Genomic DNA, 25151 nt, shown 5'->3' with positions numbered 1-25151 from the left:
CTTCTCAACTTCCACCACTTCTTCCTAACCTTATTCGGCTGGTCTCATGCTGCCCTGTTCGCGTTTAGCCGTCTGTTTGCTACCTTGCGCTTGCCTAACCATCTTACTCACGTCTCGTGCCCCAACTGGATCTGTTTGCATGTTTTCTGACTTCTTTCGTTCAGAAACTCCAAACCTCCCTGGACATCCTCCGTCACTGACCCCCCTCCTTCCCAAGCAGTCTTCAATGGATCTGCTGCGTTAGTGTCGATATCCACAAAAGAAGCCGGTAGCTTTGGCTTGTAAGCAATGGTCGTCGGGCTACCCTGAGGTGCCCGTCGTCCTTTGCGCCCGTCTTGTCCTTCAGCCATGGATTTGGTACTGCCGCAAGGCATCATTATTAACGCTACTGAGGTCTATACTCAACTGGCTAGTTTATCGGTCGTTTCCTCAGAGGTATTATGGCATTACTGGAACGGTGAGACTTGGACTCATACAAGCATTTACCCCCAAGAATCTGGCTAATGCGCATCTTCAGCATACACGGTGATCTCCAAGAAACTTGGTGGCGATCCCACTCACCTCCGCCTAGAGAACTTTTGGTGGCATGTTTGGGGCAGCAATAGGAGGAAGCTTTCCGGTCCCACTCTCGCCAGGCTCTATCAAGACATCTCAACCGGTCCAACAGATGTGCCTCTCGTGGTCCCAAAAAGAAGTCGTGAAATGCTAGAGGTCGGTTTTTCTCTTAACAAGTATTAGGGCCGAAAGATGCTAACCGAGCCTCAGAGATCCAAGGCCCTTCTGGAGCAGATTAACGCGAATGGACAGGATCCGGCATCCACACAACAACTGGAGGAGAATAGGGTAGAGGGCCGTGATGTTACGGTCACAATGAAAGCACCAACCCCATCTTCCTCAAGGCCACCTCCGCCACACCCGATCCTGAAAAAGCATAGCGCTCCCGTACCAGGACCTCGACATACTGCCAGATTCGCTTCACCACCACGTGCCGGAGAGGATGTGTCCATCACCAAGGGCGTGCCAGAGCCGTCAGCAATGCCGCCTCCGCCATTACCGACTGCGAGAAAGACAAAAACAACAGCAGAATCTCCAACTACAATGAGACCTCCGCCGCTTCCATCGCCAGCCAAGCCCGAAAAGCCCGCCGCGCAATTGCCTATTGCGCCTGCAGGTGGTAAAGCTAGCAAGCCTGTAGCCGCCCGAAAAAAGGTCGTGGCGAATACAAAATTAGCAAAAAGACGGCCGGTAATTCCACGTAGGACAAGTTCACAGTCATCAACTGCAACCAATACCCAACAGCGTAAGGTGCCGGTGACAGCAGACCAGTCACATCAAAGTACTCGGTCGCCAACTGTAGAGGAAGAGCCCTTCCAGGAGTCTCCTCCCTCGATTACAGTGGCGTCCCCAACTTCGACCTTGGTAGAATCACCGTTAGAGGTCCCGGTCCCAAAGGTAGCAGAGGTGCCGGCTTCAACGTCAGTAGATCATTCCTCTCGGAGCTCGCAAGGTGGCTCAGTATTGTCCCAAGACGAGCAGAGGGCGCCGAGTGCTAAGGCAGCCGGAAAGAGGCCGGCGAGGTCTACACGAAGACCTTCCTCTGGGGGCATTCTACCTGTAACTATCGGCTCCCAAGAGCGGCGACCATTGTTCGTTAGTTCTGGGTTCATGCCTGCCCGGTCTCCCAGCTTACCTCGTAGTGAGCGGAATATTCCGACGACACAGGAGGCTACGAGGAGGAATAGTGTGGAAAAGAAGCCACGTCGTGCGCCTGTTGCTGGGTTCGTGGCTGATCATGATAGTGGAAGTGACACGCCCTCACCAGCGAGAACACGCACCACACGTGTCACCGAAGAGTCTATAGTTGGTTCACCTCGGCCGCCGCTCAGAGTCCCGTTGTTTTCTCAAAGGATGTCAGGGGAGCTCCCCTATTCATCACCACACGCAATGTCTCACAGGCTTTCCGGCGAGATTCCGAATGTACAGGCCTTGACCGAGGAACCCACGACACAGGTGTCCGACACCACTGTTCAGGGGCAGTTTGACTCCGACGTGATAGCAACATCGTCTTTGGTTGAAGCCCGAGATATACCTGACTTTGTGTCGCGCCGGTCGAGGCCGTCGCCCTCGCTTCTCCACGAAGCATTCTCCCCAACACCTCCAAGCACCACTCCAACGATTCCCTTTGGCAGATCGAAGAGCCAACTCACGCTACTGTTGGCAAAGGATAATCACAGGAAGGTGAAGGAAACCCGTTAGTGGCGGATAAAGCAGGTTTTCGGACTGGTGTCGGATGGGGATGATCCATGGGGTGTGGCATCGCCGCTAGCGAGGCTCCCAGAGCCTTCACCCCAAGAATCATCAGGAGGATCACTCATAGAAGACAACCTCGTCCCAGAAGGGCTATTTGTGCCCCCGCAATATAGCAGGGCCACCGGTACCTTTCGAATCCTCTACCGAAGCCAGAAGACCTGGTTGCTCTGAGCATTTTAGCGTAAGTTCAGTTGCATTTTACAGGCGTTTCTTAATTTGGGTATGGAGAGCACACAGAGCAGAGCGTTGTCCCAGCATGGGCATTTCAGCGGCTACTAGGCCTACTCGTCATCTGCATATACGCATGAGTTTGGAGAAAGGCAGCATGTGGTTTACTTTGTTTGGTTATGTTTTGCGCTCATCCTTTTTTGAAGTGTATCAGTAGGTGATGTCGATTTAATGGGTGGGATGGGCTTAGGTATGGAAGTGAGTGCAAGATCGATGTACTGCCCTGGGGCTGGATAATGAACTTTTGAGCGTTTGTCGTTGAGAGAATATCACCGAATGAACAACATTCTGCATGTTCCTGTGGAGAACTATGTGCAAGTTACTCTGTTTTCGCCTCCATCTGATCCTCGTAAGTGATTCCGGGAAAGACGAATTTAGTAAAGGTGTAAAGAGAAAGAGCAGATATTATAGCGGGCAGACTATTATCTAACCATGCCATGTTCCTGCAAAAAGGGTACAACTGAAGTGAGCGAAGGTGGCAGCTCAGCAACTCAGTGATATATCGCGGTGACTGTACCATAGAAGCTGTAATAAGAGCGAACGGAACAAATCAACAGAAATAAAACTGGTAGAGAGAAAATACAAAAGAAAGTGAAGAAAAGGTGGTAAGAGAAATGAAGAGAGAAACGAAGGGAGAAATGACGAGAGAGCTATATTGAAAGATGGGAAGAAAGAGGTAAAGAGACAAGTGGAAAGGGTCAGAAGAGAGTCTGAATAGAGGTCGAAGAGTTATCCAAGGTCTATAATAGCGGTCTTTATAAAAACTAGAATATCCGTGTCCTACTTGTAATCACTACACGTCTATCTTACCATCCTAAGGGCATCCCGAGGGGTAAAATTGTTTCCCGTTATCGAGTTATAGTAATAACTGTTCATTCAAGAAGAAGAGGTAGTCGAAGAAAGAGATATTATATTCTCCAAGCAGGCTCTACGCGTTGCTTATAAACCCGTCCATTTCCATTACGCTCTAGAGGTAATCCAATCCATTGTCCCACTATTCAATTGACACAGGACAAGAAAAGAAACGCATGAAAGTCCAAGGAACAACAACAACAGCATAATCTTGGTAGCTTTTCATCGTTCAATCAGTCAACAATCAGTCACATTATCTATGCTTTATACTCTCGTATGAATCAAACCACCAAACCACCCGCTTTCCCGGTTCTCCAACAGAAGTCTACTTATTACCATTTTCTCATCCCCATCACCACCGCCCCCCCTCCCTAAAATCCACACACCCATCCCCACCCAATCTCACCCCATCCACCTTCGCTTCTTCATCCCCATCACTCCCCACCCCAGCCATCTAAGCCTTCTCCGCATGCCCATCGTTAAGCAACATCTCCAACACAATCTGTCCACCAGGCACCTCAGGATGACTCATACAGATCTTGACCGTCCCCTTAGTATCCTGCAGCACTCCCGCCTGCAACAAAGTATGCGGCTGCGCATGCTGCTGGCCACTGCCCGTGGGGCCTCTAAACCCATAGTCCAAACACCTTACATCGCGGCCGGCAATGATCTGCCGCAAGCGCCCATTCTCGGCGTTGCGGACTTCGACGTAATCCTCGTTGAACAAGAGGAGGTACTGGCCAAACATGGTGGCTGCTTTGGCCTTTTTCTGTTTGCCCGAGTACTCCATGATCAAAGTGCGCGAGATCTCGCCGTGCTTGTCGACGTAGACGGCGCAGTCCTCGTAGGTGAGGAGGAATTCCTGATCGTTGAGCTTGAACATGCCCAAGGGCCGCTGGTCCTTGATGCGGGAGGCGATGTTGGCGATGGCGGGGAGGTTGAGGTCGCGCGGGATGGACTGGGTTACTTTTTTGTCGAGGGTCAGCAGCTCGAAGCCCTTGGCGGAGGCCACGGCGATGTAGCTTTGGAACAAGTTGAGCGAGTAGCACTCGGCGGGTATGTAGAATTCGTCGTAGTCGCGGAAGGACTCGGTCGCGCCGGAGCCAAATTTGCGGCTGCCGAAGATGCGGGATTTCTTTTCGGTTGCCTTTTGGAAGACGGGCTCGAGGACCTTGAAGGTGTTGTGCATGCCTTCCTTGCGTTTGTAGAAGAGAAGGGTGCGGTCCTTCATGCGGGCAGTGGCAAAGAAGGTGACATCTTTGGCAAGACGCTGGGGAGCCCGTCTGGGGTTATCATGAACGGGGGACGGAAAGTTGGAGACGGGCGCGATCACGTCGAGGGGGTAGGAGATGAGTGACTTGTCGGAGATGAGAATGCAGACAGAGAAGTCCTCGAGGACTGCGATCTGGGTGACCTTGTTGATCTGGACAGAGCGTGTCCAGCCTCGGGGGTTGGATGCTTCCGAGATGTAGACGCCATAATCCGTGCCAATGGCGATGATGGACTTGCCGAACGATTTGAAAGCGGTAGCACAGTTTACCTGAGCTCTGCATACCGGCGGGGGACCGCGGCCTTTACCGTATACTTCCTCCATTCCTCGTATCGCCCTGTCTAACGGTGTCCCACTAATCGGCACGCCTGGCTGCCTGCCGAAGGATGAATAAGAATCGTACGCGAAAGCACCGTCAGAAAGAACTCGCAAGCGGAAAGGCTCGGCGTTCTGTGCATGTAGCGCTTCGGCGTGTCTTGTCTTCGCGTCCACAATCGCCTTACACCACTCCGAGCGGTCCAGGGCAGAGGAAGCGTAGAGCGTGTAAATCTCGTGGCCGAGGTGTTTTATCCTAAAGGGGTAGATGATCTTTCCATCGTCGACACCTGAACTTGTTAGACGGGTAACGGTAGTGAGGGATCCCATAGACGAACTTGTTGCTGAATGCTCCAGGCCGGGCCGATCGCCTCCATTAGAGGCAATCTTGTTAAGCTGTGTCCCGGATCCAGCGGTAGCCGCTGTACGGGTCAGAGGTGCTGCGAGACCCTTTTGTTTCGTAACAGGTTCGTCGTGCATGCTTTCCAGGAAGAGGAGTGGCATGGGTATAGGCTGTAGACAATTGTCAGCAGGGTACACGGTGGAATATCACACAAGGGCTTACCTCTTTCGACACGTCGTATTTCTTCTCATTCCTCCCGTCCTTGGTTGAGACCGCTTTGGCCAAGATAAAATAATGATCAAACAGCAGGGCCTGTGTATCAACCCAGCGTACTCCCTTGGAACCCTGTCGCTGAAGCTCGCCTTGCTTGAGAAGCTCTCTCCCAAGGTGATCAAGATTCAGGACTGATTGGAAACCGGGTCGAAGGACTAGCTGCTGTTGTAGCTCAAGCAAGGACACCTTCTTGGTCATCTCAGCAACTCTGTCATCGCACTCCTTTGTGACTGACCTGATCTCGTCGATTGCCTTGATAAGGTTCTGCTTCTCTTCACTGTCTTCAATCGTGTTCTTCAAAACCGTGCTGAGCAACAAAGAATATCTTTGCAGACGTGTAATGGGCGCCTTCACAAACGTGGTCCATCCCAAACGCTTGGACCGCCTATGGTTTTGTACGTGTCCCAGAAACTCACGGAAGAGAATATTCCTATTACTTTCCTTTCGGATGAGGTACTCCGAATTCGGATAAGACGAGCAGTATTCGATGTAGATGGGCCTGGCCTTGCGAATCCACTCTCTGAACAAGTCACTAAACCCAACAATGAAGGGCGCCTGTTCCTGTTGGCGATACTTCAGCTGGGCAAGCAAGTGGTCCTTGTTGATCTGCTGCACCGTATCGACTTTACCAAAGACTGCTTCCAGAAACTTGTCCCTCCTGCTGTTGGGAAGAACAGGGGGCTGGTGCACGCGGAGTTGATCTCTGTAGAGGAGCCGAACGACGTCGAGCTGGGCCATGTACTCCTCTTCACTGGTGACAATCTCGTGCAGGACATTTTGTCTCTCAATCTCCTTTTTGCTCTTCTTTTCGCAATCCTCCGGCTTGACTCCATGGAAGGTCGCCCAGTCCTGAACCACGGGATCATCAGAAAGCAGGTGATCCAGATTGGCCTTCTTCAGCGTTCTACCGCAGTGATGCGAGTAGCACCTTACTGGAATGCCGTTGTCGTTAAGTTTAGGGGCAGACTCTTCAGCCTCATGCAGCTTGGGCGCGTAGCAACCATGGCCAGTGAGTTGCCACAAGACACCTGTCATGTGGCCGGTTCCAAACCTGACCCATTCCTCATCTGGAATCAAGAGACCGGACGCAAACATCGAGTCCACGACTGTAGCACTCAAACTTTCCGCGTCAGCAACGTTCATGGTAGGAACCTTGTGACAGAAAAGCTTCACAATTCCCTCTTCGATGGATTTTCTTTTGAGGTCCACTTCGCCGTCTGCCATCTCACGAATCCAGGCAGTAACGCTACTGAGCGCCCACGGTTCGGCGCAACGCTTAATCTCCGTAGCCGTGAGCTTCGATGGAATGAACTTCCTCTTCCTGCCAGGCAAGGTAATCATATCATAGGCAGCAAGCGACGTTGGTGTCCCAGAGTCGTAGCCATCCTGAGACACACTATGGTGGCTCAGATGAGAATGATGCTGGTTAGCATGCTTCAATGCTCTCCTCCGCTCCTCAGCGGCATCGGTTCTGGATCGTGCCGGTGTATGGACAGGAGGGGTATTGCTGTGGCTGGAAAGTGATATCGATCTCTCCACTGCAGCTTGACCTTGTTGGTCATACGTAAGCCGCTGATTTACATCCAGATTGTAGCCCTGTTGAGAAGCGACCCTACTAGGGGGCACTACCGACAGTACTGGACGGCTTTCGCCAAGAGGAGGAACAGCCGGAAGAGGCCGATTAGATATCCCAGGATGATAGAACATATCGGGATACTCTTCCTTCGTAGGCGAGTCACTTCCGCTGTGCCTGGAGTGAATCGAGACATGCTCATCTCCCTCATCGAAGCTCAGCCGGTGTGTTTGCGGGGCCTGAAGGCCACCGGTTCCACCATAGTCAACCGCAGCTTGGGAGAACGGAGCATACTCGCTTCCCGTGTTTTGCGGATATGGCAACGGCCTGGGCCCTTGGTCAAAGTGGGCAGAAGTTGCTGGTGGGGAGCCAACTTCATTCCCGTAGTGCAGGTTTCCCGCATAGCCACCCCCATACAAGCCGAGATCCATTCCGCCAAAATCACTGTCCGTACCTTGTTCCTCAGGCGGCGGTGGTAACTCCCGTTGGTGTCCCGGCGGCTGTATCGGGTGTGTCGGCGAGGTCTGCTGCTGCGCTGCCGGAGGCTCCATATAAGTCGGGAACGATATCCCACCAAAGCCAAAACGTCGGTCGTCCATGTCCTCCTGCATGGCTAGAAGGCCAGCAGCACCTTCGGGGTCGCTCTCGTCGTCATCGTAGTCGTAAGTATTGGGATAAGTATCGGGGATATCATTTCTGTTCACTGTCGATGCATTAGAAGGATAGCGATGTACCGCTGCAGCGGATCCCACATTTGTCGAAGCAGTCGAACTGTAGCGGTGCAGTCCCTGGTCGTCCTCTGATATGTTGCCATTAACGCCACGGTACTGTCGTGGCTCCACCTCCGAGATGATATCACCGAACAAGGCGTCTTGGGTTTGCAGCTCATTACTTTGCCCGTTGGGCCCCCAGCTATGGTGCTCTGGCAAGTCATCCATGGGACGGCTAGGCAGCGGAGCATTTGTCGGGTGTCTTGTAAGCCCCCCGGGTGCTTGTGAATGCGGCGGAGGAGATGGCGCAGAGACCTGGGAATCTGATCTAGAGTTCCGACCGGAAAACGCGGCGTGATCCGCAGAAGCGTAACTAGGTCCGGCGGGCATCTGAACATGTGCAGTGGGATAGGGCGCCTGAGATGTCATGGTGTTATACGCCATGCCCGAGGCATTCACGGGATAGGAGCCGTAGTACTGCTGAGTGTTGTACGCATTCGCCGGGGGGTAGGATTGGTCATATTGCGGTGATGTGGCGGTGGCAGAGGACGGAGGATACTGTGGACTACGGGCAGGCTCATAGCTGGGTATGGATGGAGCGGTAGACGACTGGGGAGATTGCCCAAACCCAGACTGCGGGATGCCGGGAGAAGTATAGCCATACGTGTATCCATTGTATCCCGAGGAAGCCACTGAAGCGACTGAAGAATGTCTCTGCGGTGTCGCCGTATTTGTATTGGCGTACGCCGCCGGGTTATAAGCTGGCGGAGTGTAGGTTGTTGGGGTGGGCGCGTAGGTCGGGCTCGTCGGAGCGCCGTATCTCGAGGCCGGGGCGGGGTGGTACGGGAGAGAGGTCGATTGAGTGCGAGCAAAGGCCTGGGGGTTATATGTCGAGTGCGCCGGTGCGGGCGGCGGCGCGCTTGTTTGGGCCTGATACTGGTGTTGATAGCCCGCCATGGCGATGTGCTGTGATTTGTAGCTGAGGCGATTTTGGGCGGCCGGCGCATCCTGTGACGTGGGGCTGCCGAGGAAGAGCTCCTCCTCGGCCCTGCTGACAACGGGGACTCCACCAGTGTAAATGGCGGGCTGCTGGCGGGCAGCGCTCGGGTCGAACATGGCGGCATCGTCGCCCGTGTTGAAGCTCATGCGTCGCTGGGGAGGATACGGCGGGTTGCTGTTGTCCTGCGCGGCGCCGGCGACGGGGTATTGAGCAGGCGGCACATGGCCATAGCGGCGTGATTCGTCGCCGCGAAACGACATGGCGCTCGAGTGTCTGTCGTGTCGTGTCGTCGTTGTCGGTGTTGACTGTTGGGTGTATAGATAGACGACCACGATAGACGGCGCCGAGGTTCAGGCGAGAGCAGCTTCGTGCGATGGCTTCGTGGCGTCGAACTCTCGAGCAACCTACCACCAGACGCAAGGCCGTGACGGGTCGATAAGAGCGAAATCAAGTGTCGGAAACAACGGCGACGGGATTGCGGATTCAGGCAAGGTCGCTCGGTGGTGGTAAGGTCTGAATGGGATGCACGTGGGTAGGATAACAGCTTGTTGTCAGTCAGATGCAGTCTGGGGGTGGCATTTAGCGCGCGGCCAGTGGGGCCTCCGTTATGTCCTATCCGACGGGTATCTTTTTGTTGTATCGTAATCGTATGTACACGTCTTTACACCAATGATTACTTCATCCGCCGAGTTGGGTGAGATGGTTTTGATGTGATATTGGAAAACTACTGTATAGTTGCCCTTGAAATGTAGGATCCTGCAACTCGGGTGGCTGGCATGCGTGCCGGACGCAGACTGATGTAGAGGTATGCAATCACATTGAGTCGGACTCCGGCGTCTGACTCTTGTCGAACGAACGTCCAAGTCGGCGGCCTGTCACAAGGCGCAGGCGAGAAGTGATGTGTATGACTTGGTAGGGTAGAGTACGTACTAGGTATAGAGGTATCGGATGGGGGTCGATAACAGCCCAGGTAAACCACTGCCCGGGCCTGACGGCGCCGTCAATATGTAACGTCTGCTCGGGTAAGACCTGCCCGGGACTGTAAAGACCCCCAGTCCGGTCCTAGGTAGCTGTTCTCCTAGGTCAGTTCCTTCTAGGTCTATCACGGTTCCCTTGGCCATGTAATTTAGGGGCCTTGTACATTGCGCGCAACAACTGGGGTAGGTAGTTAGGTTCCAGGCTCCCACCGACGCCTCCCTCCCTTCAGAACGGCACACAAGGCTGGCGCTGTCTTCGGCCCTGTCACAGCGCGGGGACTGACTGCAACATGGTCAGGGTTGTCGCTTCAAACTTTTGGGTTTCTGTCTCTTCACTTCCCGTTCAGAGGAAGGTCACTCCCATAGTTTGAGTATCAAGCACTTAGGTATACAATGTTCCTCTGACTGGACCTGCCTACTGACAGTCGACTCACTTGGTTGTCAGGCAGCGCCTGTCATGAAGCAAACAGCAGGTGCTTTGCTGCACATGGTAGTCACGATGACTTCACTCTGGTATAAAGCCCAGGCCTGGTGGCCTGGTGGGATTCCATCTGGACTTCTCCATCTTCATCACTTGAATACAATCCAGATTACCAGCCATTGCATGTATTGCGATCTTGTCCTGACACAGGTTGTTGAAAAAGAAAACAGTCTAACAATCTCACTCCCACCCGTCGGACAAAAGTCAAGATGGCTGGCGACAACGGAAACAGCAACAACAACAAGGGTAGCTCCAAGGGTCAGTCCTCCAACGCCCAAGGAGACAACTCCTCTGGAGGAAAATCCTCTGCCAATCCCAAGTAAGTGAAACCCAACCTTCGCTTCTCTATGGGTCTGACCTAAACCCTCTTCCTATCTCTAGCGTCACCGAGTTCTCCAAAATCAACCCTGGCCAACCCATGTCTGACTACGAGTACCTCAAGCCCTGGGGCGGCAAGAAAGGGTTTATGCTTTCCTACGGGATCAAGCCTACCCCCGAGGGCTTCGAGGAGGCCAGAGATCTAATTGATCAGATGAGGGAGGAGTCAGGGTTTGGCAAGAGTCCTTACCGTGAATAGGAGGGTGAGAAAGCAGAGAATTGATCTGTTGTCGATTTCTGCTTTAAAGACGAATTGACGGAGGCCAGCTCAAGGATGGCGGCCTGCGCAGAACAAAAGTCCAAGCCACACTCAGTCCAGACTTGGGTCAGCCAAGCCCGTTGAATAAGTAACCTCCTAGCGGTGAGACGTCATGGTGTAACGGCAGTTAATAGAACATAGACGAATGGATGGAGGTTTCGAAACCGAACTGAAGTGCAACTAATTGTGCAAGGCATCCTCTCTTTTGGCTTGTAATTTGTGAGGTGCGCGAGAGGCAACCGACCTGCTTAGGTTAAGTCAGAGGTACCTGTCTAGAGCCTGTTTACTGTGACAGGAGAATGACATGATGCAAGTGATGAGGTCTGCGCGCCTCAGCAAGCAAGCCCACGCAAAACAACTGGCAGCTCTAAAGGAAGGGTTGTTGGTCTGTGCTCCCAAGCAGTTACGCTAGTGTATGTAAATTCAGCAAAGCTATGTATCTCTTATCGTATTATAACCTAGGCTCACTGTCGTCACACTCTAGCCCATCTGACACTCGCCATCCCATCTTCACAAGAGCATCTCAGATCTGTATTGTGGTTGAGACTGACCTAAGCGCAAGCACAGTACATCAAATACGACTCGTCACCTCGGAATATAAAGAGAATACTACAACTAATCTAAGCGATGATTCCTCAAACAGGGAAACGGGTAGCCAAGTGATCAGGTCGAAATGATGAAGCAGCGCGTGTACAGCCTTGGCTGCTGGGCGTTTGTTGAATTGGTTTACACACAGAGAAAGAGTAAAGTGGCCAATCAGCCTCGAGTTTGCTTAGATGTTCCCCTGGATCTGATTCAATTGCCAGGGACTCCTGTCAAACTCTCTGTTCTACTTTCTGCTATCCCCTGGTTGTTTATTGTTTAGCAGGGTCCCGTGCATCATCTCTTTTCTTGGGCTGCTCGAAGCCGATATCTTATAGTCCGGAGGAATCGGCTTTGAACTCATCAAGCAAAGTCTCTAGCAATAGGTATTCACTGTTGGCGCAGACCGCGGGCATTGGACGCCGTGGTGTCAGAAGGGGAATGCCTCAGCCTTCGGATTCCCTCTTTGCCGCGGCAATATCCAACAAAGGACTGTTTGGGATTCGGCATGGTCGGGTGCTTTCAGCCCTACGGCAGCCGCCGTGTTCACGGCCTAGGTCTGTCTTTTGTACATATGGGCAGCTCGGAATCTAGACTTTGAAGTCATCGAGTGAGTCTCCAACCGGCATCGAGGTTATCAAGATCTTATCAGATGGTCGGATCAACGGCATCAGGGCAAAATGGTGCGAACAGAAAGGAAGCCAGAGGAAACACCCCACTTCATGGAATTCTGAAACGGCCCCGCGATCAATGACACCAAAGTGCTGGCCGATGTCGTCGTACACACATATCGGTCGCTTTTTGCTAGCAAAGGTCATGTTCGGTTGTTGCTGCTGATGCTGTCGTTGACATTCGGTACCCCAAGATGCCGAGCAAATATGCTCCTCTCTGGCAATTCAGACCATCCAAGTTGGATCAAGCTCCCGTCTCGAGTTGAGGCACCAAAACAACATCATCTCCCATGTTTCCCCTTGTCCTGACAATGACAATGCCAAGACCCCTCATATGTAACGGCTTTCTTTCCAGTGTGGCCGGAACTGCTGCCGAATTTGTAAGCGCCACTCAATCATACTGCGAGAACGAGATGACGGCAATGCGGGGTTCTGGTTCGTTCATCCCCTGCCTGACGAACCCCACCTGGACGCCAACGATCCTCGGACGGACGTCGGACTTGTTGCTGTTCCCCCGTGGCTCCCCGCTTCTTCAGGTTCAAGTATAACGTAGCCGATTTTTCTCCCAAGATCTTCTCTGCTGCTTCTTCTGCTTCAGTAAACACACAACCTTCCAGATACCCAAACAAACTGCTTCTACCCAAGCACTTTTAAATCCGTCAAAATGGTCAAGGCTGGTAAGCACGATTCCGTCTACAATGCGTCACATTCATCCCACCGTCACGTTCTCGAGGTTGCCTTGCGGCTACCCATCCGCCATCAGACGATCCGAGTGGAGGGATCGGTTACCCACGCGTTGGTTTGAGCGAGTTTTCTGCTCATGGCCGGACACCTTGATGGGTACCTCAGTCGTCACCTCCCTCGACGATTGACGCAAGAGGAACTTGGAGAACCTCTTTGGCTACCGGGACCCTGCATTATTGGCTAGAAGACAGTACGGCTAACCTCTTTCATATTCGTCCAGTCGCTGTCATCCGTGGTGACTCTAACGTCAAGGGCACCGTGATCTTCGAGCAGGAGTCCGAGTCCGCTCCCACCACCATCACCTACGATATCTCTGGCAACGACCCCAACGCCAAGCGCGGCTTCCACATTCACACCTTCGGTGACAACACCAACGGCTGCACCTCTGCCGGCCCTCACTGTAAGTAAAGTGAGCCCAGGGAACGTGTAACGTGGAAGAGGGGCGGAAGTGATGATCATCAAAGCGCTAGACTGACCAATGTGCCCTTACCCACCCGCAGTCAACCCCCACGGCACCACCCACGGTGACCGCACCGCCGAGGTCCGCCACGTCGGTGATCTCGGCAACATTGAGACCGATGCCCAGGGCAACGCCAAGGGCACCGTGACTGACAACCTCGTCAAGCTCATCGGCCCCGAGAGCGTCATTGGCGTATGTTTTCCCACAGATCACAATTTACAATGTTTCCCCTTGCTAACTTTTCCAACAGCGCACCGTCGTCGTCCACGCCGGCACTGACGACCTTGGCAAGGGTGGCAACGAGGAGTCCCTCAAGACTGGTAACGCCGGTCCCCGTCCTGCCTGCGGCGTCATTGGTATCTCCCAGTAAACATCTCGACTGGTCGGATGATTTGCGTTGTTAGACTACTGTTTCAACGTGACCTGGGATAGTCTGTTGTCAAGCAGCGTGAATAAAACTGTAAAAGTGAAAAAACAAGCCAGCTAATTTTGGAAGTTACTGTGACTGTGATCCAACCCAGTGTTTGATATGCAGAGACCGATCGCTATACTGCCATTGGCACCAAAATATTCATACTGCTTGCCTGGTCACAATTGACAACTACCTATATAGCTTCAAAGTATCTTGGTCATATGAAAGCGAAAAACGTCGTCTGTCATCGTCGATGAATCCTGCATATGTAGCTCTTCCCCAAACCGTTCCTATTCTATGAAGCTTGATCCTTGCTTGAAGCTCTAGCTCGGCAGCTTGGGAAGCTGGGCTGTCACAGCACTCAGCTTATATGCTCCAATCGTTTGCGGGCGACGCAATCGGAAGTGGAAGCTTGCAGAAGAGAACAGCTGTGATCTTGGACATGGATGTTATAAATATTCGTACGAGAGCTTCGTTACGTCGAAAACATTTATGCTCACTAAACCTACAGGCCTAAGCATATATGAGCTGAAAACTACCCAAAACTCACCCACCTTTACACAGACACGCTCACCACTACGAAGTTACTTTTTCAACCCCAGAAGCATCCCAGCTTCTATAGTATGATCCTCCAATCTGGCAACTCCTCTTTGTCGTGAATATTCCTCTTATACTCATCTACAATCAAGTCATGCCCAAGAGTAATCACCAACACGTCCCACCTGGGTAGGTATACACTAGGAAGTCTCATCTCCAACTTGGTTTCGACGTCAGCCCCATTGTGCACGTCTTGGCCACGGGAACAGACCGTATAGAGTTCCTTGGCTTTGGCGAAGCTGGGAAATCGTCAAATTTGAATTTTCGCGAGGTCACGTTAAAGCTGAAGGCTTTGGTCTTTGACGCATGAGATAAGAAATGGTAGAAAGAGAGAGGCCAAATCTCAGTCATGGTCCTTCTTGCTGTGCTTGACGCGGACTTTGACAATCCGAGGTTCAATTTCTATATGCGAAACCGAACCTCCCGTGGGAGACGAAGCTCGCCGTGAAAGGCTTCACCTCAGTGATGACATGTCAGGTTGCAGATAACAAGAGCCGAGGTGGTGGTGGTGCAATGAGAGACGCCAAGATGTCTGAGGCTGTCGAAGGTACTTATATATACTTTAGCCCTCTGCTATCGAAGCGCTGAGTTGAAGTAGTGTTGAAGTACCGAGCGACAGCCCCTGAAACCAGTCCCCTGGCGGGGAGGCGCTTCCAGAACAGCTGTTGAGGGGCTTTACCCCACATTTCAGATGGGGCGAGGACAGATGAAATGGCGAAAGCTGTCCAGATTGGGCCAGCAAAGGGAAATCGTGACACACCGACAGCTGTCCTTCCGTCAGGTCGTTCCACTGGCCAGTGCAGTGGCCGCATCTCGAGAGCTTCCGTCCCATCCACCAACCGGTCAAAGTCTCAACTTTCGACTTGAACTTTCTCCTCTTTTGCCGTCTGCAGGATCTCTCCCTTCTACATATCACAACTCTACGCTTTACTGTAGTATATCACGATTCCAGAGCTCTCCTTCCCCTTGTTGAGCTCTTGTTGGTTTCTTTTTTTCTTTCTATATTTATTAGGTATGCAAGACAGCCTCCCCCACTGGTTCTTCCCCTCTCGTTCTCTGAGGTGTACCTTCTGGCCGGACCGCGGCATGATCCAAACACCAAGCCAAGGCTACATGGAAGAACATCGGCCTGAGAACTCGAAGACGACTCGGAGACCAATGCAATCTCAGTTGGCACCTCGGTTGCCAGATTATTAGTTATGATACCTTCCTAACACCTCCCTCTTCTAGTACAACATCCTAATACTTCCAACCATCCTCGACCATTTTACCTTACGAGCCCCGCCTTAAATATCATCTGTCGCCATGTCTAGTTTCTTCGCTCAAGTAAAATCGGTGCTGAGCGGCGACACTTTGATCCTCGCCAACCCCAAGAACCCAGCACTCGAGCGCCAATTCTCTCTCGCTTATGTCACTGCTCCCCGTCTGAGCAAAGATGGCGACGAGCCATACGCTTTCCAGTCCCGTGAGTTCCTCAGGGAACTGACTCTCGGCAAGCCCATTAAGTGCACTGTACTCTGTAAGCTTTTTGCTGTCCCCTCCTCTTGGCTCAGTTGCTCCTACACCAACAATTACTGACTTCGAACCCAAGACACCATCCCCAACTCCGGTAGGGAATATGGAATTGCGCAACTCCAGGATGGAACCGAGCTCCCCGAGGCTGCCGTCAAGGCTGGCTGGCTCAAGGTCAGGGAGGATGCCGGCAGGAAAGACGACTCCGAGGAGACTCTCGACAAAATCGACAAGCTTAGGGAACTCGAGACCCAGGCAAAGGACGAACAAAAGGGCCTTCACGCTGGCAAGGATGGCTTCATTGCGGTCCAGAACGACCTTGGTGGCCCCGATTTCCTCAACCAGTGGAAGGGCAAGACCGTGGACGCTGTCATTGAGAAGGTCATTAGCGGAGACCGTCTCCTTACCCGTCTTCTCCTTGGCGACAAGAAGCACTACCAGGTCATGACTCTCATTGCCGGTATCAGGACGCCATCGGCCGCCAGGACCAACCCCTCCACGGGCCAGACGCAGCCTGCCGAGGAATATGGCGAGGAGGCCAAGAGATTTGTCGAGACCCGCCTCCTTCAGCGCAAGTTGAAGGTCAAGATCGTCGGTGCCAGCCCTCAGGGCCAGCTCGTTGCTACCATCCTTCACCCCAACGGCAACATTGCCGAGTTCCTCTTGCAGGACGGCCTTGCCCGCTGCAACGACTTCCACTCTGTCTTCCTTGGACCTGATATGGCTGCTCTCCGCGCTGCCGAGAAGAAGGCCCAGTCCGCTCAGCTGCGCTTGCACAAGGGTCACGTTGCCAAGGCTACTGCTGGTGGTAAGGACCTCGACGTGACTGTCACCAAGATTGTCGGTGCCGATACCATCCTTGTCCGGAACAAGGCCGGCGAGGAGAAGAGGCTCAGCTTGAGCAGCATTCGTGGTCCCAGAGCCGGTGAGCCTTCCGAGGCTCCCTGGAGAGAGGAAGCCAAGGAGTTCCTGCGCAAAAAGATCATTGGCAAGCACGTTCGTGTCTCGATTGACGGTTCCAAGGCTGCCACCGATGATTTTGAGGCCCGTGATGTTGCCACTGTCACTCGTGACGGCAAGAACATTGGTCTGATGCTTGTCCAGGAGGGCTACGCTACCGTTATCAGGCACCGCAAGGATGACACTGATCGCGCTTCCAACTACGACGAGCTTCTCGCTGCCCAGGAGACGGCCAAGGAAGAGAAGAAGGGTATCTGGTCTGGCAAAAGCCCCAAGATCAAGCAGTACACTGACATGTCCGAGAGTGCACAAAAAGCCAAGCTTCAGCTTTCTACCCTCTCGAGGCAAAAGAAGGTTCCCGGTATCGTGGACTACTGCAAGTCCGGTTCTCGCTTCACTGTCTTGATCCCTCGCGAGGGTGTCAAGATTACCCTGGTTCTCGCCGGTATCCGTGCTCCCCGTGCTGGCCGCACCCCCAAGGAGGAGGGTGAGCCCTTCGGAAACGAGGCTCTTGAGTTGGCCAACCGACGCTGCAACCAGAGAGATTGCGAGATTGATGTTCACGACATTGACAAGGTTGGCGGCTTCATTGGTGACCTTTACATTGGCCGCGAGAGCTTTGCCAAGCTCCTTGTTGAGGAGGGTCTTGCTTCCGTGCATCAATACTCTGCCGAGAAGTCCGGCAATGCTGCCGAGCTCAACGCCGCTGAGAAGCGTGCCAAGGAGGCTCGTAAGGGTCTATGGAAGGACTGGGATCCTTCTCAGGACGCCGCTGAGGAGGAAGAGGCTGCTCAGGCTGCCCCCGAGGTTGAGCTCACCATCCGGGAGAAGCGCAACGACTACCGTGACATTGTCATCACCAACGTCGATGCCAATGGCAAGCTTAAGATCCAGGAGGTCGGCCAGGGCACTGCGGCCTTGACTACCCTCATGAACGAGTTCAAGAAGTACCACAGCAACCCTGCCAACAAGAAGTCCCTCCCTGACGCGCCCAAGACTGGTGAGCTTGTCGCAGCTCAGTTCAGCGCCGATGGCGAGTGGTACAGAGCCCGCGTCAGGTCGAACGACCGCTCCGCCAAGGTTGCCGAGGTTGTCTACATCGATTACGGTAACTCCGAGAAGCAGCCCTGGTCGAAGCTCCGTCCTCTTGACGCGCAGTTTGGCGTTCAGAAGCTCAAGGCCCAGGCCATTGATGCCTCCCTGTCCTTCGTCCAGCTTCCGTCCGCCACTCACTACCTTGACGAGGCCATCAACATTATCTACGAGCTGACTGAAGGCAGACAGCTCGTCGGCAGCTTTGACTACATTGACAACAAGGAGGGTCTCAGCTACATTACCATCTATGACCCCAAGGATGCCAAGGATCCTGATTCATCTCTCAACCGCGAGATCCTCTCGACCGGATACGCCATGGTTCCCATGAAGCTCAAGGCGTGGGAAAGGAGCCCCGTGTTCGAGAAGACGTTGAAGTCGTACAGGAAGGCTCAAGAACAGGCCAAGGATACGCGTCTTGGTATGTGGGAGTATGGCGATATCACTGAGGACTAGAATCTGTCGGTGCTTATACCGGAGAAGTGTGTTATGCCGGAGAGTTTTGTTGCTTTTCTCAAGCTATAAGGAGCAGGGCAAGGCGGGGGCGTGAGAGGCGTGCAAAAGATGATATCCTTAGGTGTTCATGATAATCAAAAGGGAGAAAAGAACTTGGGATAATTGATTCGGTTTCGAAATGCTCAACCGCCATCTTTTGTCATATCAACATGTCTAGTGTATTTGTGAACTGAAATGACGAGTGATATACGTGTATATGTGGTTTACAAGAAACTGCCGATCGCCGGAGCTAACAATAGGTAGGGACTATGGCGGTGTTGATCTGTGAAAGTCTCGCCGCAAAAATCGCCGGCCGGATAAAAAGGCAGTTGGATTGTCAGAAACGTGGCCGGGTAAATTGGTCAGCTCAAGCTCCATTTGCACCGAGCTGTGGAACCGCAAGTCTCCTGGGGGCTGGAAACATGACAGAATGTCGAAAGTGCCCAATAGTAAGGATCAAGAGATGCGTGTGATCCATATGGTTGTTGTTAGAGGTGGTTAATAGGTGTCACTTCTGCCAAACTGACAATCAACTCAAATACTAGGACTATCATTGACAACGAAGGCAAGCATCGGTATTGTTCCAAAAACGACATCGATGACTGTCACTGCACTGGTGACATAAAAGCAGTGGAGCCCCGTAAACACACCCCCGGCCGATCCGAATGGGGTCACTGCCGAGACTAGCGAAGACTGGGCGTGACGTTATGGCATCACTAACATTCACGCTGCGCCGCACTAACAAAACCCCAACCCCCGAAAGCACCCCCAAAAGTCCCAAACGACTAACCCCCACGCAGGGACGCAGCCCACGACGGTGCCTGAAGGACGGGTGACTGTTGTTTAGCTGCAATGCTGACTGATGTGTGGTCAGTGATGGTGTAAGAGATGGAATGGGATCCGAATTGGGATGAGGAAGCGGGATTGACGATGTGTTGGATGCTCCGGATGAAAGGTGTTGATCAGGAGGAAACGGTGAAAACGGTTTCGTTCTTTGGACCCTAGAACTGAGACCATAACCAGAACCCGGGAGGAAAGTTCGGCATTGACGGCCGAGGCGGAAGGCGGCCATCGAGGTCCCTGGTGCCTCTGCTTGGGTGCTCGGATTGAACAATGACTTGGACTCGCCACATGGCTTCTGTGAAACTGGCCGTGCTGGCCGGGCTGGCCAGAAATGGCAAATGGTCGGAGAAGTGCGGTTTGTGACGGGAAGAGGGGGAACAAGAACTGAGAAATGTCAAAGCAAAGAATCACATGAGTCTTCTCCAAGAAGGCGTGGAAGTGATAGATCAAGGGACTACCTTGATGAGACTAACTGCTTTGATGTCCGAGAGAGTTTCCGGACCTTGCAGAAGAAGCGCTGAAAGAAGGCCAAAATGTCGACGAAAAAGTCGAGGGAGGATCAGGGCTGGTATTTGAACACATCGAGACGGGACGAACAAGGAACTGGATTGACAGGAACTGTCCATGCTCAACTTGAGGCGGCGGCGATATGCAAACAGGATGCGTACCAGGATGGAAAGTTATGACGATGGTGATGAGATCCCCGCTATTTGGCCGTGAAGCGGATTCCCTAGGTGTCATATTAATAAACCAGGACAAGAACCAAAAAGACCCCTCGCTCCGTTGCAAGCACCATCCACCGCATTCCACTCACGTCCTACCTTAGCGAAGCGTGCCAAGACGTTGCCATTTTCCCCGTCATCCCCAACACCACTTGAAAGCGAACTCGCCCTTCAATAACTTCGCCGGATTCCCAAGTCCTTTCCACCTTTTCTTCTTCTCTACAACAAAACACCTACCGACTTTTTCTCTTTGATTGCTAGATACCCCTCAAAACACCAACAACAAACCACGCCTAATACTATTCACTCATACACACCACCCAAAATGTCTAACTCTCTCGAGCAGCTCAAGGCCACTGGCACTGTACGTTCCGTCATTCCTGTTTCCCCCTGTACCCCGCCAAACCCCTCATCCGATGATTCGGGGGCTTTTTGTGAAGCTTCCCAGACGAACCATCGCAATTTGATGGGATTTGGCCATGATGCGAGATGCTTCATTCTGTTCGCATTTGTTTTGCGGTATTCTGCGACAAAATTTGGTGAACGAGCTGCTAACCGCTGCATCTTTGCGCAATGTATAGGTTGTCGTCTGTGACTCAGGTAAGCTTCTTCCGCCATCTCCCCTCCGATGCAGGAGCAGAACATCATCACCATGTTTCCAATGATGCTAACGATTTCTTGCTTCCAACAGGCGACTTCGCTACCATGGCCAAGTACAAGCCCCAGGATGCCACCACCAACCCCTCCCTGATTCTCGCCGCTACCAAGAAGCCCGAGTACGGCGCTCTCCTCGACGCCGCCATCGCCGATGCCAAGAAGGGCCCCGGCTCCCCCGAGGAGAAGGTCGATGCCGCTCTCGACTACCTCCTTGTTCAGTTCGGCAAGAAGATTCTCGAGATCGTCCCCGGCAAGGTCTCCACTGAGGTCGATGCCGCTCTCTCCTTCGACACCAAGGCTTCCGTCGACAAGGCTCTCCACATCATCAAGGTGCGTGTTTCTGAATATGTTGCCTCCTGAGCTCCCTGATTTAGACTCGCAATGACTGACCTTGCCACCAACAGCTCTACGAGGCCGAGGGTATCTCCAAGGACCGCGTCCTGATCAAGATCGCCTCCACCTGGGAGGGTATCAAGGCTGCCGAGATCCTCCAGCGCGACCACGGCATCAACTGCAACCTCACCCTCATGTTCTCCCTTACCCAGGCCATCGCCGCCGCTGAGGCCGGTGCCTTCCTCATCTCCCCCTTCGTCGGCCGTATCCTCGACTGGTTCAAGGCTCACACCGGCAAGAACTACTCCAAGGAGGAGGACCCCGGTGTGGCTTCCGTCAAGACCATCTTCAACTACTACAAGAAGTTCGGCTACAAGACCATTGTCATGGGTGCCTCTTTCCGCAACATTGGCGAGATCACTGAGCTCGCTGGCTGCGACTACCTGACCATCTCCGTATGTCTTCATCTTCATCTCATGCTGCAATACTTTGCAGAAATATGTGCTAACAGAACATGAAAATAGCCCAACCTCCTCGAGGAGCTCCTCAACTCCGATGCTCCCGTCCCCCAGAAGCTCAACGCTGCCGACGCCGCCAGCCTCTCGATCGAGAAGAAGACCTACATCAACAGCGAGCCTACTTTCCGCTTCGACTTCAACGAGGACCAGATGGCCGTCGAGAAGCTCCGCGAGGGTATCTCCAAGTTCGCTGCTGATGCCGTCACCCTCAAGGACATCATCAAGCAGAAGCTTGCTGAGTAAGCGTGCGGTGGTAGTAATGGTTTAATTTAGAATGAAACAAAAATGGATGATGATGACTTTTTTTTTCTGGCAACTGTTTGCGTCCGCATTGAGGATTCATTATTACGTGTAGATATTATCGGTGACTGGGTCAAGTTGAAGATTAGATCTTTTGTAGTACTGTAGGTGACGTGTTATGCAAGTCATTGAGAGTCTGAAGAGGTCTGTTGACTTGAGGTGACCCGACAACGGTACATGTCATCCGAACTCGCATCAATTGGGATGAAAACATGGCGGTCGATGTCTGCCGTTGTTCATGAGTGAGTGGCATGTGAAAGTGTGGGTGATATGATTTGTCTCTATGATCATTGTCAGGAAGGATGCAAACCACCACCACCACCACACATGTCTTCCACTTCATTTTCATCATACAACATCCATTAGACCATACAACAAACGCATCATATCGCGGATCCAATCTAGCTTTATATACCCAAAAACAAGAGAAACATTATCTATTCTGAATCTACTAAACCCACCCCTTTATACAACAACAACAACAACAACAGTGTCCGTTTCATTCATCATCGTAATACCGTCTACTAATAATAATCGGCCTCGCCGGGTCCCACGGCCCGTAAATCTCGTTCTTGTACTTTTGCAACCCAATCAGCCACCAGCTGCACCCGCCCATGGCCACCGCGGCAATCAGGCAAGAAACAATCATGCCGAGGAGCGAGTGTTTGAGCCACGTTTGCCAGCACTCACACACCCCTCTTGTCCATCCTAAAGTCATTCCTCCGTCTACTACCTCTTCTGGTGATATTACCAACAACTCTCTTCCTGCTCCACCGGCGGCGGCGGCGGCGGCCATTGAAACGGAAGAAGAAGAAGTAGATCCGGAAGGGGGACAAGGCGCCCCGATAATAATGCCCACTCCGGCTCCTGCTCCCAGCAAGAGAAGGACAGTCAGGATGACGTGGTACCGAAATGAACGGTGGCGAGCGTACCGACGGAAGACGGGGAAGAGACCAAAGACTTCGATGGAGAACAAGGTTAAGGAGAAGACTTGTCCGGTGGACGGTAGGCGAGAGGCGAGCACGGTCGAGGCCATCAGGGCGGCGTTGGTGGAGAGAGAGGCGATGGGGAACTTGTGCTGCGCTGGGATGGGGGTGGTTGTGCCGCCTGTTGCGGTGGGGACGGCGGTGGGGGTGGAAGAAGAAGTACCGTGGACGGGCCTCGAGCTGGTGCTGGTGCCGGTGCCGGCGTTGGTGGCAGGCGTGGAAGTGCCGCTTGTGGGAGGGGAGGTTGAGGTCAAAGTTGGGATGAGGGGCGTTGCGGCTCCGGTTCCGGCTCCGGCTCTCAATGCGGCTCCGGCTGGCGCTGGGGTCGAGCCTCCGGTTACGATACCGCCGGTTTGGTTGGAATGAGGGTTGGTGATGGTTGCTTGTGTGAAGGGGTTGTTGTTGTTGATGGAGTAGTCGAAAAAGAAGATGTTGATGGCAAGCAGCCAGAAGGAGATAGCCCAGATGGAGTCGGAGGAGGTTGAGCGTGTCAACGACTTGAGGATTGGAGAGAGGCCCAAGAGGGTGAAGTAGATGAGGACGGCGGATTTGATGGTGGATAGACGGAGCTGGAGGCGGCTATTTCCAGGAAGAACGCCGCCGCCGCGAATGGGGGAGGAAATCGAGGACCGTTGCCGGTGGTGGCCGTAGTGGGCTTCGTGGAAGTCGGCGACCGATTGGGCCCGCGAGCCGGCAGGGGAGGCGGCGGCAGTAGAGGGCTCGATACTTGCGGAGCGCGAGTCGGTTGGACCGATGCTGAAGCGGGGGATGTGTAGATGTTGATCAAGACGCGGGGACGGCGCCGTTGAAGGCAGGGCAGACGCTGGTGTCGATGTCGCTGCTCCCGTCCCCGCTCCCGCTCCGGCTCCCGGAAGACTTACGATGCTCGCGTTCCGAGTCGGACCACCAAGAGAGTCCTGACGCCGTACGGGACGAGGGTCTCGCCCTCTATGTGAATGTGTAGTCCCATCCATTGCGCGTTGCGCTCCCAGACTCTCCTCCCCAACCCACCAATCCCATAGTAGCCAGCCGATGAAGGTCGCAAAGCTGCCGAAGCCTACCACAGACACGGGGCTGACACGCTCTTGGAAAATGCCGACGAAGCAGACAACGAAGATGATGACGGAGCATACTTGTTGGACAATGACGGTCGAGTCGGCAACAAGAGGCCAAAAGTCGTACGGCTTGACGCGCGGGTTGCGCTGGAGCTTCTCGAGAAAGGTGGCCTGGTCGGTGTAGTTGTCGGGATATGACTGCTTCACCCAAAGCAGCTTCTGAAAGCGCCTCTGCCTCCTCCTGCTCCTGCTCCTGCTGCCCTCTTTGCGCCTGATAAGTCTTGGACGTAGCTCGTTCGCGGAGCCATTGGGCGCGTTGGTGCCGCTGCCGCTGCCGCTGCCACTGCCACTGCCGTCTACATTGTAGAGACTGGTTCGGCGCGGCGGGGACACGGGGGAGTAGGCATCTTCGGGGGCCAGATGGGAGGGATCGGCGCGATGCGACTTGAAAGCGACGGGCGCGGTAGACGATCGGACGAGGGGCGGAAACGGGGTCTCGAAGTCGGAGGATAAGGCGGTTTGGTGGAGGCCCGAGGGAGGGGCCATGGATCAGAGAGGCTCTCCCTCCATGCAAAGGTGGGCTCGTCACAAGGTTTTGTCGAGATGTGATGGCGCGTCGAAATTGCAGTTGGCAGTTTGCGACCGACGGACGAAGGCGGATATGAGGTCAGGGTGGTGTGCTACAGCTGCTGGTGCCCCTGTGCTGGACTCATGGATGCGTGACGCGATGCTGCCGGATGTATGCCGGATGGATGACAGGTGATGGATGGCACACGAGGAGGTAGCAAAATAAGCTTTCTTGGTGTAACTAGCGCTGGGTGTTGGCGTCGGATGGAAATTGACAATCTAGAATGGAAGGGCCAGGGCAGGAGGCTGGGAATTGGTTCATCGAAGTGGAATGCGCATGATCAGGCACTCGAGGAACGAGACGGGATGGTTGAGGCTGACCTCGGTGTCTGTGCCTGGGAGACAGTGTTGTCCCATGTCTTCCACTTGGCAGTCAATTGCCCGGTAGAGGTACCTAGCCGAGGTAGCTTCTTCCAGCAATGAAGTGCACGAGCCATCCTTCATTCAAATAGGCGGCGGCAGGGCCAAATCGCCAAGCGGCAACTGAAACCGAAGAAGACAAGAATGACGGAATAGTTTCTTGTCTGAGGAAACTGAAATGCTTGGCTCTTCGTTTCGCCGTTGAATGTGTTTAACATCAACCCCTTGGTGTTTCGGGACTTGGCAAACAGAAAAC

The 25151-nt window shown here is 53.3% G+C and overlaps 8 protein-coding genes across 8 annotated transcripts; 6 read left to right on the top strand and 2 right to left on the bottom strand.

The window, feature by feature from the left end:
- Positions 1 to 334: 334 nt before the first annotated feature.
- Positions 335 to 2256, top strand: NEUTE1DRAFT_125280 (uncharacterized protein; the record flags this gene model as incomplete). Its single annotated transcript, XM_009856948.1, has 3 exons — positions 335 to 457; positions 518 to 711; positions 766 to 2256. The coding sequence occupies 3 exons, from the start codon at positions 349 to 351 to the stop codon at positions 2254 to 2256; spliced, it is 1794 nt and encodes a 597-aa protein (XP_009855250.1).
- A 1588-nt stretch (positions 2257 to 3844) lies between these two features.
- Positions 3845 to 9134, bottom strand: NEUTE1DRAFT_104642 (uncharacterized protein; the record flags this gene model as incomplete). Its single annotated transcript, XM_009856947.1, has 3 exons — positions 3845 to 5488; positions 5541 to 6987; positions 7156 to 9134. The coding sequence occupies 3 exons, from the start codon at positions 9132 to 9134 to the stop codon at positions 3845 to 3847; spliced, it is 5070 nt and encodes a 1689-aa protein (XP_009855249.1).
- Positions 9135 to 10541: 1407 nt separating this feature from the next.
- Positions 10542 to 10909, top strand: NEUTE1DRAFT_113665 (uncharacterized protein; the record flags this gene model as incomplete). The annotated part of the gene is made up of 2 exons (XM_009856946.1): positions 10542 to 10651; positions 10714 to 10909. 2 exons carry the CDS (start codon positions 10542 to 10544, stop codon positions 10907 to 10909), a joined length of 306 nt encoding a protein of 101 aa, XP_009855248.1.
- A 1915-nt stretch (positions 10910 to 12824) lies between these two features.
- NEUTE1DRAFT_89155 (superoxide dismutase [Cu-Zn]) lies at positions 12825 to 14016 on the top strand (the record flags this gene model as incomplete). Its single annotated transcript, XM_009856945.1, has 4 exons — positions 12825 to 12899; positions 13187 to 13366; positions 13467 to 13618; positions 13677 to 14016. The coding sequence occupies 4 exons, from the start codon at positions 12887 to 12889 to the stop codon at positions 13794 to 13796; spliced, it is 465 nt and encodes a 154-aa protein (XP_009855247.1).
- Positions 14017 to 15283: 1267 nt separating this feature from the next.
- Positions 15284 to 18661, top strand: NEUTE1DRAFT_70467 (uncharacterized protein; the record flags this gene model as incomplete). The annotated part of the gene is made up of 3 exons (XM_009856944.1): positions 15284 to 15447; positions 15666 to 15954; positions 16027 to 18661. 2 exons carry the CDS (start codon positions 15741 to 15743, stop codon positions 18453 to 18455), a joined length of 2643 nt encoding a protein of 880 aa, XP_009855246.1.
- Positions 18662 to 19607: 946 nt separating this feature from the next.
- On the top strand, positions 19608 to 19974 carry NEUTE1DRAFT_104638 (uncharacterized protein; the record flags this gene model as incomplete). The annotated part of the gene is made up of 2 exons (XM_009856943.1): positions 19608 to 19692; positions 19886 to 19974. The coding sequence occupies 2 exons, from the start codon at positions 19608 to 19610 to the stop codon at positions 19972 to 19974; spliced, it is 174 nt and encodes a 57-aa protein (XP_009855245.1).
- A 172-nt stretch (positions 19975 to 20146) lies between these two features.
- NEUTE1DRAFT_149342 (transaldolase) lies at positions 20147 to 22008 on the top strand (the record flags this gene model as incomplete). Its single annotated transcript, XM_009856942.1, has 5 exons — positions 20147 to 20423; positions 20641 to 20659; positions 20751 to 21046; positions 21121 to 21504; positions 21574 to 22008. The coding sequence occupies 5 exons, from the start codon at positions 20385 to 20387 to the stop codon at positions 21808 to 21810; spliced, it is 975 nt and encodes a 324-aa protein (XP_009855244.1).
- Positions 22009 to 22231: 223 nt separating this feature from the next.
- NEUTE1DRAFT_89145 (uncharacterized protein) lies at positions 22232 to 24454 on the bottom strand (the record flags this gene model as incomplete). The annotated part of the gene is made up of 4 exons (XM_009856941.1): positions 22232 to 22563; positions 22702 to 22950; positions 23200 to 24199; positions 24269 to 24454. The coding sequence occupies 4 exons, from the start codon at positions 24452 to 24454 to the stop codon at positions 22367 to 22369; spliced, it is 1632 nt and encodes a 543-aa protein (XP_009855243.1).
- Between the last annotated feature and the right edge of the window lie 697 nt (positions 24455 to 25151).

This window comes from Neurospora tetrasperma (genome assembly GCF_000213175.1).
Source record: "Neurospora tetrasperma FGSC 2508 unplaced genomic scaffold NEUTE1scaffold_81, whole genome shotgun sequence".
Lineage (NCBI taxonomy): Eukaryota > Fungi > Ascomycota > Sordariomycetes > Sordariales > Sordariaceae > Neurospora > Neurospora tetrasperma.
This window is presented reverse-complemented; position numbering and strand designations above follow the sequence as displayed.